At 40.1% G+C, this 15,899-nt stretch overlaps 1 protein-coding gene across 2 annotated transcripts; it reads left to right on the forward strand.

Annotated features, from left to right (window-relative positions):
- The first annotated feature begins 286 nt into the window (after positions 1 to 286).
- On the forward strand, positions 287 to 15,581 carry LOC144044701 (phospholipid phosphatase 3-like). 2 transcript variants are annotated; one of them, XM_077559281.1, is made up of 6 exons: positions 287 to 617; positions 4,644 to 4,798; positions 11,030 to 11,310; positions 11,407 to 11,464; positions 11,574 to 11,750; positions 13,595 to 15,581. In XM_077559281.1, the coding sequence occupies exons 1-6, from the start codon at positions 485 to 487 to the stop codon at positions 13,721 to 13,723; spliced, it is 933 nt and encodes a 310-aa protein (XP_077415407.1). In that variant the 5' UTR covers positions 287 to 484; the 3' UTR covers positions 13,724 to 15,581. The 2 variants fall into 2 exon arrangements, with proteins under 2 accessions (XP_077415407.1, XP_077415406.1); XM_077559280.1 differs by lacking the exon at positions 4,644 to 4,798 and adding an exon at positions 6,132 to 6,289.
- Positions 15,582 to 15,899: the final 318 nt, after the last annotated feature.

Consider the following 15,899-nt stretch of genomic DNA (forward strand, 5'->3'; position numbering starts at 1 on the left):
TAGGTTCACTGACTGACCAACATGTGGACTAATACTGTAAAAAAAAAAAATGCACATATGATTTAAGAGGGGAAAACCATTTGATGTGGACTGTTCTACATTGTGCAATGCTGTAGGTGTTTTGCCTAAAAAGAACAGAGTTTTAAATGAAGCTCTTGGGTATATAAAGTATGAAATCATTTATGAGACAGAACTCGTCTCGAGCCCCCAGAGAGACCCCTCCTCATATGTATTAATTGAGAGGGGAGGGCTGAAGGAGGGGCTCATTTCGGTGGGCAGTTAACTTTCCAAGACTCTCTCTTACACACACTGCTACCCAAAGAAACAGTCAAGGATGGTCCGGTACCCGACGACGGCGAGTCAGGATAGATAGAACGCTCGTACGAACTGTTAATCACTAGACGCTGCGCTCCTTTTCAGGAGAAAGAGAAAAAAATCGACAAAGTGCATTCACATTGATTTGAAGTGCGAAACGAGTCTTTAAATGCAACGCTGCTTGATTTATGAGAAAAGTATGGCAGCCGAGACGAAGAACGGCGGGACTTCTTTGAGCAACTGCAAAGACCACAGCCGGAGAAAGTTACTGGTCGGTGTGGACCTCTTCTGCCTCTTTTTAGGTAAGACCAGACTTGATCCATTTCACCTTTTCAAAATGCATTTTTGCTGAAGAACGCTGTTGCATCTGTTCTTAACGGAATGCTCAGTTTCGAAAATTACTTGTATAACCTGGTTACTGCATTGCCATTTTACGACGTATGGAACGGTCGTTTATTAATTTCAATGTTATTTTGTTTTTTTTACGACACGTTCATTCATTTACAAATTCCATTTTTGGACGGCCAGTTGCAGTCAACTGCAGTTATTAGCCTATTTACCTGTCCACTAATCTTCAGTTAACTGCCTTTCTAAAGTAGAACATTGTGGTTCTCAATGTATTTGTAAACACCATTCAACGCTTGTGTTGACAAAAACAAAAACTACATTAACGTCGTAATGGTGTTTTCCTAGTATTTATCCGGACTAATCACCACAACGCGACATCTAGTGAAACCTCCGCAATGATAAATTATCCTAAAAGATTAATTTACCTTAATTAGCTTATGTTTCATTTTGACACCTTTTCATTTTTAAGAGATGCGTTTGTGCTGAGAGAAGGTGAAACATTTAATGTAGCTCGTTAGGTTCTTTATAATCCACACACCTGAACTGTACCTGGATCTGCTTTTACTCTTGATATTTTCCAGAATGTCTCGCATTCTTCTAGGCAGGAATTCTCTTGATGTGCACATCTGGCGTTATATGTGTTAGTGTGTATTTGTGGAGTAATTAAGGGAAGTGGTGAAAGGGTCAGCCGTGTGTGTAGGCTGGAATGTTTCTGAGTGATGGTTCTATGATGTCAAACAGCTGCAAACGCAGGCTTAAGGTTGTCATTGTGGCTGAAACACTTATATTCACTCTACAGTCCTCTTAAAGGTGTGTTCCTCCTCGCGGCCTCCACTATCTATTTTTACTCGTTTAATTTTTGGCCTCATGTGACCACATGTTTTGAATTTGATGTTCTGCAAAGCAGTGATTTCCAACTGGAAGTAGTGGACTGTTAGTCAAAAAGAAATTGCATCTGATTAGTTCAGTTGTTTTGTTGCCTCAGGTTGTGCTCAATGTAGCGATGCGTGAAATATCAAATTTAGGTGTCCAACTTGCATGGGAAAATGATTGTACAACTATTGTTAAAACAATATCGTGATAGATTTACAGTACAAACAATCTTGGTCTGTCTCCGGGGAGGGTAAATCCCCATGATTTTGTGCTGTGATCGTACCTCCCCACAGAGGAGCTTGTCAACAAACCAGCAGTGTTTTTTCTGGCGAGACATGTGGTTTAAAGGGCCGCAACCACAGGGAGGAAATGGTGGGCCAGAACTTGTAATCACCACTCCTTCAATTCGCACACTCTTGATTGTAGTTGTAGGATCAAGGCACTCAAAGGAGATCACCCACTTATACACACTGGCCAGCAGTAGAGAATGGTGCTCTTTTCAGTTACATCGGAGTTTCCCTCTGCGTCATGCAATTGGACCTTGACAACTTCATAAGCATGTCATTTATAAGCCACAGCAAGTGTGTTCCACTAAATGTATAAACTTGCAAAGCTTTTGAAAAACAAATTGACATTTTGATGTTAAGTAAAACAATGACCCATGTTTCAATTTTTTTTTTTTTTTTCGTTTTTTGGTCTATTACCTACTCCGGATTTGATTGATCAATAATTGGGAAAATGGTCAAGCTGTTTGTTTAGTTATTTAGAATGTGATTGGAGAACCGGCCTTTAAATGGCATTCATTCATGTTTTGAGGGTGGTGTAATAGTAAGCAGAGTACGGTAATGTTGCTGTGCACATCATTCGGTTCAGCTTCAGAAAACAGGTGAGGTGATCCATGATTGGTCGCTACCTGAGCCCTAAGCAACTGCGATAACATTTTCAGTTGACACAAAGTGGCAAAATGGCTGAAATATGAATTGAGCGTTTTGATTCATCATGAGCATGGTCATACTTGAAACATTCACTGAAGCTATTTTTTTCTTGTATAGGATACTGTGATCATGGGATTGACTTGGTCAAGCTGTTGTTTAGAATTAGGAGTAAGATAATGACTCTGAAAGAAATTGTGTAACAAATAGACTAGACTCGGTGTCAATTGAATGCAAATAAATCAGACTTTTCCTGTGGCACAGAAGAGCTGTGAGCTATGTATGTTGTAGTGTTGGACCGACAGGGAGCAGGCTGTGTGGGCCACACAGAGTCAAAACAACTGCATGTGAGTGTGCGTGTATATACCACAACTGACTCAGACATGTACACATTTCTACTCCAGACAGTGAGGAATCCCTGTGCATGGAAAATGTGTGTCTGTTTATTTTAATAGTCACACCTCTTGGTATTTTGGCAAATCCTCCAAAATATGTAGCTACAAGGCACAGGTAAACAGGAAAGTGTGAGACGTGAGAAGCAGTGTACAGATTTTGATGAGAATATGGTATCATTTCATTTGTTTACTTCAAATTAATGTTGGGAAGAAAATGATTCAAATGGCACTTGATGTTAAGAGTAGACCAGACAACGTTGGTTTATTTGGCTTGTCTGTGCTAATGCAAAAAACCTGCTTGCTGACTGTTGTTGTTACTGGCAGGACGAGGCCCACCAACCCGGCCACCCCCTACCCTCGGCTTTTAGGAGTGGGAAGGGGATTGAAGGGAAAATCCCAAGATGCTGCATTCAATGCTGATGTTGCACAGTTTAGGCCTATGGAGAGTTTGCAGGGTTGAGAAAAATCCCCAGATGAGTGTCTGGAAAACAGGAGCTGACACGGTCTTGGTGTGATTTTTTTTTTTATTTTATTTTATTTTTTTTACTTCTTAACCCCTTTTAGGTCATTTGAAAGCTTTAGACGACAACCCATTACATCATCCTTGGACTCCTTTGTGAGCTTGAGGTTTGTGTTAAGTGGTTCCTGTGACTTGTATCCAACCGTGTTTCTTTCCAACATATTGTTTCTACCTGCTTTTGGCGGGAGATGCGAATAAAGACAAGAAAAATAGTCTGTAATGTTTGGTTGAGATCAGATCAAACATCTAAAGCATGAGAAATTCAAAAGCCCAAGCAGATTTGGCTGAGGATGGTTTAAGCTCCCTGCAGAATTTTTGAGGAATGTAAATGAAAACAAAAATGTTACTCGTATAAATCTTGCTGAGAGTGAAGGGAAAGCCAATGCTCTGCAGTTCCCATCAGCCAAGTCTGTAACACAATCGCAAGCCAGCTGGACCTTCAAAAGGCCAATCAGCTTTGTGTGTGTGGATGTTCAGGGTTTACAGGCTCAGAAACTCAATTGTGTATTTGGGTTTGGTTTGACAAAATCATGTCCCCCACCCCTCCACATCCCACCTTCAGCCACAAGCAGCGCTGACCTCTCCACCCGAGGGCTTTTAACCTTCTCAGATGCAGACGTGTGTGGAGCTCAATGAATTATTCAAAGAGTGACTTGAAAGCGTCAGCATCAAGTTAAAGACCACTTTGAAGCCATTTGAAAGTGTTTTCCAAATTTTGTCTGCGCCAAGAGACCTCTCCTGGGGAAAAGTCGTCACTCGGGTTTCAAAGTCGCTCCGCTGCTGCCTTTCCGTAACTTGAAGGGAAAAGCGCTGCCCAATTCCCAAGGGCTCTGTTTGCTGTCACCAGATAGATAAGATATCTCTTGGCCACTTTAGGTTGCAAAAGACACTAAATGAATCACACACTCCACACACGGGCATCTTTAAAGTGGACGTTTTCAAGCTCTTTTGAAAGCGTCTGCAGGAGAGCGAAGAGGTGTTTATCTCTGGTCATTGAGCAGCAAGGTTTTTTTTTTTTTTTTTTAAATCTTCATGTCAGCCTGAGCTCAGCTGCACAATGATTGATGTGGGTTTCTTTCACGCTTAAAAGATTTTCTTTGTCTGATAAGATCAATTTTGAAAATGGGATCTTCTACCATACATAAAAATGACCCCTCCCCCCTGTGTCCTTCATATTGTTTTCTGCACCTTTCTGTCAGTATATTTTTTCATGATGTACTGATGCAGCTGTTCGCTGTGTTGTTTTGTCCAACTACGCAGTGATGCTTGTCGCTGTGTTTTTGCACAAATCTCCCTTGCCGCCTTACCAGAGAGGATTCTTCTGCAATGACAACAGCATCAGTCTTCACTATAAGAGCAGCACAGTGTCCAACACGGTGCTCACAGCAGTGGGGGTCACTGTGCCTGTGGTCTCAGTAAGTTGTTGTGTTGTGGTACAGCGGGAGAATGGGAGAACATGCATCGGGACGCTCTCAGTTCAAAAGTTGGCTCGTCTCCAATGAATACATTACGCAAACGTTGGTTTTGAGGATATCCGTTATTATATTCCACGTAGCCCCTTTAGTTGCAGTAATTTCATTTTCATGCCAACATAAAACCTTCAGTAAACATCATGTAAAAAAATATATTTTTTAATGGTTATTGGTGAAAACATGCATTTCAGTGGGCTGTAATTTTCCTGCAAATGTTCATTCCATTTCATATACAAGGTTCGGTTTTTAAAAGGGAATTCAGCCCCCAAAAATCATTACAATATGTTCTCTATAGCCCCGCTAGTCTAAATGTGGTATTCTAATTAATATTAAGTTTATACTATATGAAAAAGAAGTGTCAAAATCCACCTGTTTTGAGCCATAACAAGTGGCAGCCCTTTTGCTGATTGCTTGATGTCAACTGAAAATGGCATCACAGTTGATCAGGGCTCAGGGAACGTCCAATCACCACTGCACTTGTGAATGTCACACGACCAAACTCATTAAACAGGTGAGCCGTGATTGGTCGCCACCGGAGCCCTGAGCAACTGTGATGTAATTTTCAGTTGACATCTAGTGGCAAAATGGCCGCCCCCTCAGATGGGTAGAATGTGGTGGGTTTTACGTCTAAATTAATATTCCACCAACGCAATATTAATCTGGATGCTATGTTTAGACTATCGTGGGCGCGTGCAACAAGGAGTTGACTTCTCCAACTACTGACAACTTAAGTCAGCCAGTTGTTGCTGGACAGATCTACTTTGGACTACTGTACATTCTCAAATAGAAAGGCTTTTTGTATGCCTGGTATGATGCATTTAAGTAAATCAGCACTCCCAATACTGGAATTATAATCTCGCAGTTAATTTACCATTATTTTTGCCATACCAAAACCGATTTTCTTGAGTAAATTAGCCTCATGGAAAGAGAAGAAGGAGTTTAAAATATAAATAGTTTACTCATGGGCAGCATTTATCCAATCAAGTAAAAATGATTTTTAATCAAATCACTGGATTAAGAAAAATAAGAAAAACAAAGTCTAGAGTCCTGCTCAAAACCAACATTCATAATTCAATTCTAACAAAGATGTGTTGATGGCCACAAAATGGATTGAGTTAGTCCAGATGCAGTTCTTTGTTACCTCCCACTTGTACCTGTGACTTCTATGATGTGCATATCATTAACCCAGCTCCTCCATCTCTCTCTTCACCCCCCCACCCCCCTTATGTCCCCTCTCTGCTTTCTCCCTGTGCCACTCACTGCATCTTCACAATAGCCGGCCTGCCTTTCTTGGTCATTGAGACCAGCGCTGTTCAGCCCTACCGTAGAGGGTTTTACTGCAATGATGAGTCCATCAAGTACCCAGCCAAAAATGGAGACACCATTAGCGATGGTGTGCTTAGCGCTGCCGGCATTCTTATCACCATCCTCTCTGTAAGTCCCCTCACTCACTAATGTCATTATCACCATCATCTTTCAGCCACCCTCACTGCTACTAGCAGCACTTACTGACGATTGTGTTGATTGCATTTGTGTGTGTGTCATGATGTTAAAATGTTTTGGTCTGAGAATCTGTCTCGGGAAATGTTCACGGCACATCATCATTTACATGTCGATTTAGCTCAACTCAACATATGCGTTATTTCTCAGTAATATTCTTCTCAACATCATCTTTTATATATACAGTATGTTTAAATGCCGTACTCATTCCTCTGGAACAGGGGGCCCCTTGAATTTTGGGGAATCTAAAGCCCCAAGAAAAATGTATCCCTTTGCAAAAAGGAGGGGGAGGGGGGGGGGATTTTGGGATAGTCGAGTTTATTTATGTAGCTGTTAATCTCAAAGGGCTTCAGAGGCCCGCAGTTCACAAAATTCAACATTCCTCTGGTCAATACCTCACATCCAGGCAATTAAAAACTCAGACAAAACCTAATTTAGGGGGGAAAACAGATGACCAGATTGCAATAGAACCTAAGTGGACAACGATTATCACATTATATGATGCTCTGCAATATTCATTAAAACAAATGATCTCCTAAATCCAGTCCCAGTTATCGCTAAGCAGGATGAGAGGGGGGTAGGAGAGGGAAGTGGCAATAAAACAGCCCAAAAACTAGATGTTACGGGCTGAGGCTGGAAAAGAGACAAGTTGCATGCTAGGTTTGGCTTTAAAAAAGTGTTTGTTTTTTTCCTTACAAACTCAGATCTCCACTATATAAACTAAAACATTAAGAATGAACAAATACTCGGTTGTAAGACGTCTGTTTTTGAGAACTGCTTCACAACTGTATGGCTTAGGATTGACCAACTCCAGCCTAATATTCAGTCCTCTTCACTTTCTGGAAAGAAAAAAAACAAGTCTGATCATTGTTTCTTTCCTTTTCAATTGGAAATGGAATATGCACTGTTCCCAATGCGTTATATAAATTACGGTATTATGATTTTGAGCTATATTCACATTTTTAAACACACAGTAGGAGACTAGTTGTAGACTTGACTACAAACACACAGGTTGTTCATAGGGAGAAGCAGTTGTGCGGATATGCAATTATGGCTGAAGCACTAATTGTTCAGTTGACGACTGTAATTGTCGGTCTGGAATTGTGGCAAACACCCCAAACAAAATCATGTGAACTAGCTGGTAACTTATTTTTCCCTAACACATTGTAAGTTTTTATAAAACCTTTTCAGTGAGCGTGTTCTGACCTTCCATTGTGCTAGCCCAACCAGGAAGTCTCAATTACAAAAAAAAAAATCACAAGTTTTGTTTAAGAAGTTCAGGACCTTTTAGATAAGCCTCAAATTAGCATCTTTCCCCGGTGATTGTCTTTGCGGTTTCAGTGGCACGTTCATCATTCCTTCATACAAGAGCGACCTGTCCGTCTTTCCCATAACCCGGCTCTAAAGGCTGGGATGGTGGAAACAACACCATTCTCCTCGAGAATTAACCTCCTTTCCCAGAATGAAGCTTATTTCTGCGCCCTCTTCAAGAATGTCTGACGAAACGTAGATACTAACATGAAAACATTTGTGAAACCGGAGCTCTTGGAGAGAGACGGGAAAAACAATCGTGGCCCCCGACGTGCGCCTGCTGGAGTCTGCCCTCCAGAATCCGAGCCGTTGCCTAGCTCAGCGTTTCTGATGATTAGAAGCAGCAGTGCCTCCCGCACTCACTCCCATCTTTCCCTCCCACTCCACTGCTCATTCCTACTCAGACTTCCTTCCTTACTCCCTATTGTTTGTATTTTTCTCTCTTTTCACATTCTCCTTTCTCCTTCCCTATCGTTTGTACCGTTAATCCCACATCGACAACATTGCGCCGAGTATCTGGGAGACAACAAACCTCTGCGTGGGTTTGAGGAGGGTTGTTGAGAGTAGACAGCTGTTGTGAGTTAAAGCTACCCCCCCAACGTCGGTCTAGCATGTCTATTGGCACTTCTAACACGGGTTTATTTACACGAGTTCAGGAGTTAGAGGTATGCCCCCTGTGTTGTCATGTTTTCTCAGGTTTAAAATTGCACCAACAACAACACAATCAAACAGAAAGTTGCCCCTTTTCTGACTTTCAGGAGAAATAATTACATCGCATTATAGTCGACGTTATAATAGCAGGATATGCCAAGAATGAACACATTTTTAATCCATAAAATGTTCCTTATAGCGATAATAGAAGTGATCTGTTCTGGGGTCTAATGCTAGTTTCACACTGCAGGTCTCAAGTCCATTTTTTTTTATGTGAAGTAAATTGGCTACCACCCAAGAAGTTTTCAGGAAAATGTATTAAAAATATATTTAAAAAGAAAAAAAAAAACTTTCGCGACAGGATGTACCGCATGTAACGTTAGCTCGCCATCACTGACTTGGAGATCGTAAGGCTAGAAGAGACGTAGTAACAGGACTGAGACCCACCTCCCGTCCAACCCGCCAGAGTCCACGCACCCAAGTAGATTTCAAATCTATGGGAAACACTGACATTGCATATTACAGTTTTTCTCCATAGGTTTGGCACATTTCTTGAAACTGAGATGACATTTTCAAAACTGCAAGCTCATTTGGTCAAACAGACTTAATTTGTGCACAGTTCATTAGCGAAAGCACATATACAGTATATCCCAAAACTGCTCACACATGCTTCACTCAAAGTTCTTTTCCCAAACAGAGTCGGTACTGTCACAACTGCAAAGATCCTTCTCAATTGCTTTGGCTCATCTGCATTTACTTAGTTCTTTTGCCAAAAGTAACTTGGATGATTTTGCACAACACCATGGATCATCTGCAAAAGCTCTCCCAAAACAGCTTACCTATGTCTCAAAATCAAATTTCTATGTCATACAAGTAGTCGGTGCCCCCAAAATGCATCGTCACTTTGGCATTCTGTGAGCACCGCAAGTCAAAATCATTAGATGTTTTCTCACATCTAACAAAATACAATTATATATAAAACTGAGGGTGGGAAAGGATTTTACAAGAGCAGTTTGCAAAGTTTGCGGTTTGACATACTCTACTCACAGTCAAGGAAATTGCAACAGGTTTTTTTCACGCAAAGTTACTTACACATTAGAGCGCAACAAGTGTGACAAGCGTAAACTGAAATCTGTGTATTCATAAAAATCTAATAACTAAAATTATACCCAGCGCACAGCGTAAATGAAGAACTAACTACTGTAACACTTTCACTACACAGTAAATTCTGTCGAGTAAATTTGAGCATGCAATAAAATAATTGTCTGGACAACTACCATCACACACCACAGATGTCCACTTTTTGCTTCCTTTTTCAAGTGGGATTCAATTCAAGTCAAATATAAAGTGAACTCTTCCCCCAACCGTGCAGAGTGATTATTCAGCTTTTGATGACGTATAGGTCAGATACATGTGACTAGGCCATGCAGACTGAGGCCGCATTGCAAAAATTTGGATAATTATCCCATCTATGACCACATAAATTGAAAAAATCGGAATTGAGCCATTCAGACTGTCATAGAAAATGAGATACAGGTCACATGAGCAAAAAAAAATAAAAAAAATCAGATTTGGGTCGTATTTTCCTGCAGTGTGAACCTAGCATGACTTACCATTACAAAACCTTCTAACCAGGGATAGGAGAGTACTGATACCTGCTATCGATATCATGCTGATACCAGGCGTTTTTTCAAGGTATTGGTACTCGCGACCACAAGCGGCTTGTGGTCGTTTTACAATCAGGTAATAGAAGAATAGAAAGTTGCCATTAATTTCATGCAAATTTAAGGAAAAGGGCTAAGTCTTTCTTTAAAAATATTTCTCATTGTGTTTTGGGAGGGAAATGTTATTTATTCAAAGTACTCGTGGTATCGGTATTGGCGAGAGACCGATATTGGGCATCTTGACGAATATCACTAGCAGCCTTTTTTCAAATCTGGCGGCCTATATAAGGTAAATATAAAACAATTTTAATCACATGGAGCTATTTATTAAAATTTTCAGTTCACTTTATGAGATGCTACTGTCCCTTTTGTTTTTGTTCGCCAATAAAACAAAGAAATGTGAAAGTTTAAGATTTCAGGTATTTTTAAGTTTTGGGGGGAAAATATATTTAAAAATTGACTTGATTAATTTTCCAGTTTCCATTCCATTAAGATTGGCATTTGTATTGTAGAAAAAAATGATGCCAATATTCACAGAAAATGAATATCGGCTTCATATATCGGTTATCGGCCTCCTTGACTACTAATAATCGGCATCGGCCCTGAAAAACACGTATCAGTCTATCTCTAAGCGGTATCCATGACTACTCCAGAGTTGACTTGTCCTACTCGTATCAGGCTGAAAAAAAAAGTGATATCAAACATCCCTACTTAATATTTTAACTAGCCATTTTTAATTTTAACATGCTCAAGTGTCATGCTAGTGTAAAAATAAATGTAATGGGAATAGTAAAACAAACCATTCCATCTTTATTGACAAGGGTTCAATATGAAGGATGTGCCAAGTCCACTGTCGTCAACAGTAAATCAATAAAACACTCAATCATCCTACAATAAGTAAGAAAAGTTGAAAAAATAATTATAAAATAAAATAATGCTAAAAAGTTATGCGTCTACTGCAGTAATGACTTTTTTTCAAAGTACAAAGGAGATGAGTGATAAGATTTGGGTGCTGCAACTAATCCTACATTTGGACCTGTCCCATCAGATCATCATTGGCGAGAGCTACAGGATCTACTTCCTCAACGAGGGTTCCAAGTCATTTGTAGGCAATCCCTACATTTCCGCCCTGTACAAGCAGGTGGGCGTGTTCGTCTTCGGCTGCGCCATCAGTCAGTCTTTTACCGACATCGCCAAAGTGTCGGTGGGCCGCCTGCGCCCCCATTTTCTTGACGTGTGCAAGCCCGACTTCACCGCCATCAACTGCTCCCTGGGCTACATCACCGACTACCAGTGTCAGGGGCCCGAGAGCAGAGTCCAGGAGGCCAGGTGATGACATCATTAACTAACGGTCACGATGTCGGTCCAAAATGGCCCAATGACATTGTTATTGACTGAAGCCGATTTTTCTTGTTTTGTCCTCAGGAAGTCTTTCTTCTCTGGGCACGCTTCCTTCTCCATGTACACCATGCTGTATCTGGTGGTGAGTTCATTACTCGCTTTCAACTCCTCGACATGTTCCATAAAACTGTGTAAAGCGATACAAATAATAATAATAATTTTTAAAAAAAGTTCAATTCTGTCATTTGTAGTTTTACCTGCAATCTCGGTTCACCTGGCACGGAGCCCGGCTGCTGCGCCCACTCACCCAGTTCACCCTCATCATGATGTCCTTCTACACCGGCCTGTCCCGCGTCTCTGATCACAAGCATCACCCCACCGATGTCCTGGCGGGTTTCGTTCAGGGTGCGCTGGTGGCCTACTGCATTGTGAGTAGCTCGCCGACAATGTGGTTGAGGGAACGATACGTTCACACTACTGACTACTTTTCATTGTGTCAGTGTCATTTCTTCATTGTTGTCCCATAAAAAAAAATGTGTTTACATGTGTAAGTGGCCTTTTACCACACAAGCAGATGCATTAATTTTACAATAAAATCCATTCAAAAGATTCAAGAATTTGGTCTGAAAAAAGACATAAATATATCTATTGGTTTATATATAAAATACAGTACAGTAATAGAATTTTACAAAATGGGATGAACTGCCTAGACAGAGAGTGTTTTTTTTTTGTGTGTGTTTATGAGAAGCATGAAATAACTGAAAATGGTGAGACTCTTAGTGGAAGATGATCAACATTCAGTTCAGGGGTAGGTAGGCCGATTTATTGGCCAGGTTGATTATCAGTGCCAGTATTTGGCATTTTGACAAATATCGGTATCGGCCTTAAAAAAAATTAATCGGACTATTGATTACATCAGGGAACATCCATCCATCCATTCATTTTCTTAACCGCTTGTCCTCACAAGGGTCGCGAGGAGGTGCTGGAGCCTATCCCAGCTGGCTTCGGCCAGTAGGCGGGGTACACCCTGAACTGGTTGCCAGCCAATCGCAGGGCACACAGAGACGAACAACCATCCACACTCACTATCACATCAACTTCAGGGAACAATTTATTTTAGTTTTTTAAAAGAGAAGCTGCTGATCCTGGGAAATCTCTGCACCTTTTGATTTTCTGTGAAATGTAAATACAAAAATAAATAAATCAGGAAGCTACGATATTTACTTGTTTAACTTTTCATTTAACTTTTAAAGACATTCTGATGACTCTGGGAGCTCCCCTGAACTTTGTGTTAGAAATAAAAAAATAAAAATAAAAAAAGATGCCTACTGTCTAAGATTAATATTAAAAAAAATTTTAATTGGAAACATTTTGCAAATCTGAAAAGCTGTTCAATAATCATATGCTTTAAGACATTTCAACAACGTTAAGAGTTGGTATTTGTACTCTTAAAAATTTGCCAATATTTTATTCCCTTTTACTGAAAGTAAATATAGATTCCAAATATCGGCCTCCATGTCTACTAATAATTGGTATCATGTCGGCCCTGGAAAAAAAGAAAGAAACATATCGGTCTATCTCTAATTCAGTGAAATAAAATCATCACAATTGTAAAGTTTCAGTTAATTGACTAATCAATTAACTCATTCTCTGCCATCAATTAATTAAAAAAAAGAGAAAAGATCATTAAAAAATTAGGGGCATCAGGCGATTCAAATTTTTATTGTAATTAATTGCATGACTTCACTAGTTAACTCACAATTAATCACAAATGTATATGTTCTAAATGTACAATAAAAAAAAATTCTAGGTTTTCATACTCTTAACAAAAGTGGGAAAAATGTTAAACTAATAGAAATAGTCCAAATGAATTTTTGACGTTTATAGCAGTCAATGTCAGTGAATGAATTAAAAAAAAGAAGAAAAGATTATTTAACATTTGGGGCGTCGGATGATTAAAATTTTTACTTGTAATTAATCGCATAACTTGGCTAGTTAATTCACGATTAATCACAAATTTTATATCTGTTTTAAATGTACAATAAACTAATTCTAAGTTTTCATACTCCTGTTAACAAAAGTGAAAAAAACAAAGTTATTAAACTAATAGAAATAGTTCTAATGAATTTTTAACGTTTATAGCCGTCAATGGCAGTGAATGAGTTAATATGCCCATCCATATTGTACATGTAGATGAGGCCCAATACGATGTGCCTGTACGATAAAGACAGTAAGACAAAAATCATGGACTTGCCATTTATTTGCTCCGCAGGTGTTCTTTGTATCCGATTTGTTCAAGGCCAAAGGGAGACGTTCCGTCTTATCCTCAACTCCTGTGAAGAAAGACCTCGTCCCCCCAGCGGACATCAGAGAGAGGAGCAATCACCTAATCATGGCATAGCATGCTCTACAAACTGGCCGTCTATAAATCACTACGACAGACACTGGCCCCACTAACTGGGACGCGATCAAGGAAGCAGACAAATAAGACAACCGAGGACGATTCCCTACCATGGGAAAAGACTGCGCAAGAGACGCAAACTCAAATGTCCTTTCCTAACAGAAACGTGTGTTTCCTGGGTCTCAGTCTCACTACAAAATCCATGTTGCAAGAGAGAGGACCGATCAAGACATTATCTTGGAGGCGAGGACTAGCAGCTGTGTGGACGACTCCCAATTCAAAAACAAATTCCTTGATTTTTTAGGAAGGATGTTGTATTACTTGCTTTTTATTGTCAATATAGAAATTGTAAAGGAACGTTTGATTGCTAGCACTATTTTAGCTCAACGCATTAACCACTTGAATGACCTGAAGTGAAGCTTTTGGAAAGCTTTGTAAGAAGCATTTAGTGTTGTTTGTAATGTAATGCACATTTATGATAGATGTGGGCCTCATTCTGCTGGCTAGGACGAGTCCCCCCGCTGAGCCATTTAATGAAATGACAGTCTGTTACATGTACTGTACCAGACGTGCGTGCGTGTGTGCGAGAGAGAGGAAAAATGTGTGCGAGTTCTTTGGTGGATGGACATGCTTCCGTGTCTCCATATGGAGTGAGTCTATATGTATTTTAGCGTTTACAGCCTGCCAATGTGCCGCTCCGTCCAGCCAGAGATGGAACACCTGCTCGCGGAGGACGTAGCACGGTGGAAAACGAGCGTCACATGCTGCACGCGTACTAAACTGTTGCTATAGCCCAAGAGATGATTCACATCGCTGACAAATCCTGTGACAACATACTGTATTTTATTTTACACAGGCGTTTATGTTTCATAGCCAGACGGGCACTGTTTAGAACAAGTACCAAAGCACAATTTCACAAAAACTAACATTGTTAAAAAAAATATTGACAATAATGTTATATGCAGCCCCACACTAGTCTAAATATGGTATTCTGGTTAAAATTGAGTTGAGCAGCAAAATCCAGCTGATTATCCATCTCAGGCGGCGGCCATTTTGCCACTTGTTGTCGACTGAAGACGACATCACAGTTGCTCAGGCAAAGACCAATCACAGCTTACCTGTTTTCTAAAGCTGAGCTGTGATTGGTTGTTGCCTGAGCAACTGTGATGTCATCTTAGTCGACATAAAGTGACAAAATGGACTGAGATGGATTAAAAACAGCTGGATTTTGCTTCATAACTCATATTGCACAAATGTAATATTAATCAGAATGTCATGTTTAGACTAGTGAGGTCACATATAACATATTGTCAAGAAGAGTTTCAGGTTGACTTCCACTTTTAAGGAATTGGCACATTTTTAAGCACCTCGTAAAATGTTGTACAGTCATGAGTTTTTGCTCGTTAGTGGATACATTTTACAATTGGGTTTTTACACATTAAAACCGGTTTTCATACTATATTTTATTATTATTATAGAAAATAATACTCTGAACCACTGACTGAAAGCTTCATCTTATCTCACACGTGGGCAACCAGTTCTTTCCATGATTGTCTTGAAAATGCATACTGCGTCAGAAATGTATGTACAGTACCTTACTATATACATTGTATCATATGTACATGTGTGCCTGTTGTGGAAACACCCACTAGGACTTTGCGTCTACACCTGTGTAAATGTTTGCCATGCTGCTTGAGGAGGCGAACGTCATTGTGAATATTTAGGGCTAAAAACAATAAAATAAAAAAAGATTCAGTATACTTCTGTTTAAAGTGCCTTACAGTATTTTTGTATTGCCAATGTTATACTATGACACTACTGGTTGTAAAAGTGTCTTGAATAAAACACAAACTCTCAAGATCTGTTTTCATTATTTTTAGTACAAGATGCCATAAGGGGTGGGAAAATGTGTGGCTTTTATGCAGTAATTCAGTAGCGGAGCAAGTTTGCGTGTGATGGAGAGATCTGGGCGTGGGGCGATGCTCGACTTCCATGCTCGGTTTCCTGTAGGGAAATAGTGCACATTCCAGACTATAAACCCGCTCCCCGATGGCCCTCTGCAATAATATAGACTGCATAGCTATGGCAATGTGGCTGCGCACGTTTACTCGGGAGAATACAGTACTCGCCAACGTGTGTTATACACAGTAGAGCTTAGGTTAGCACTGGGTCACAT

Source organism: Vanacampus margaritifer, chromosome 2 (assembly GCF_051991255.1).
Source record: "Vanacampus margaritifer isolate UIUO_Vmar chromosome 2, RoL_Vmar_1.0, whole genome shotgun sequence".
Classification (NCBI taxonomy): Eukaryota; Metazoa; Chordata; class Actinopteri; order Syngnathiformes; family Syngnathidae; genus Vanacampus; species Vanacampus margaritifer.

Bases quoted from the DNA above. Each gene is read 5' to 3' on its own strand.
- LOC144044701 (XM_077559280.1), top strand. From the start codon at position 485: ATGCAACGCTGCTTGATTTATGAGAAAAGTATGGCAGCCGAGACGAAG. The intron at 618-6,131 runs GTAAGACCAGAC...TCTTCACAATAG, and splicing joins CCTCTTCTGCCTCTTTTTAG to CCGGCCTGCCTTTCTTGGTC. The intron at 11,465-11,573 runs GTGAGTTCATTA...TGTCATTTGTAG, and splicing joins ACACCATGCTGTATCTGGTG to TTTTACCTGCAATCTCGGTT.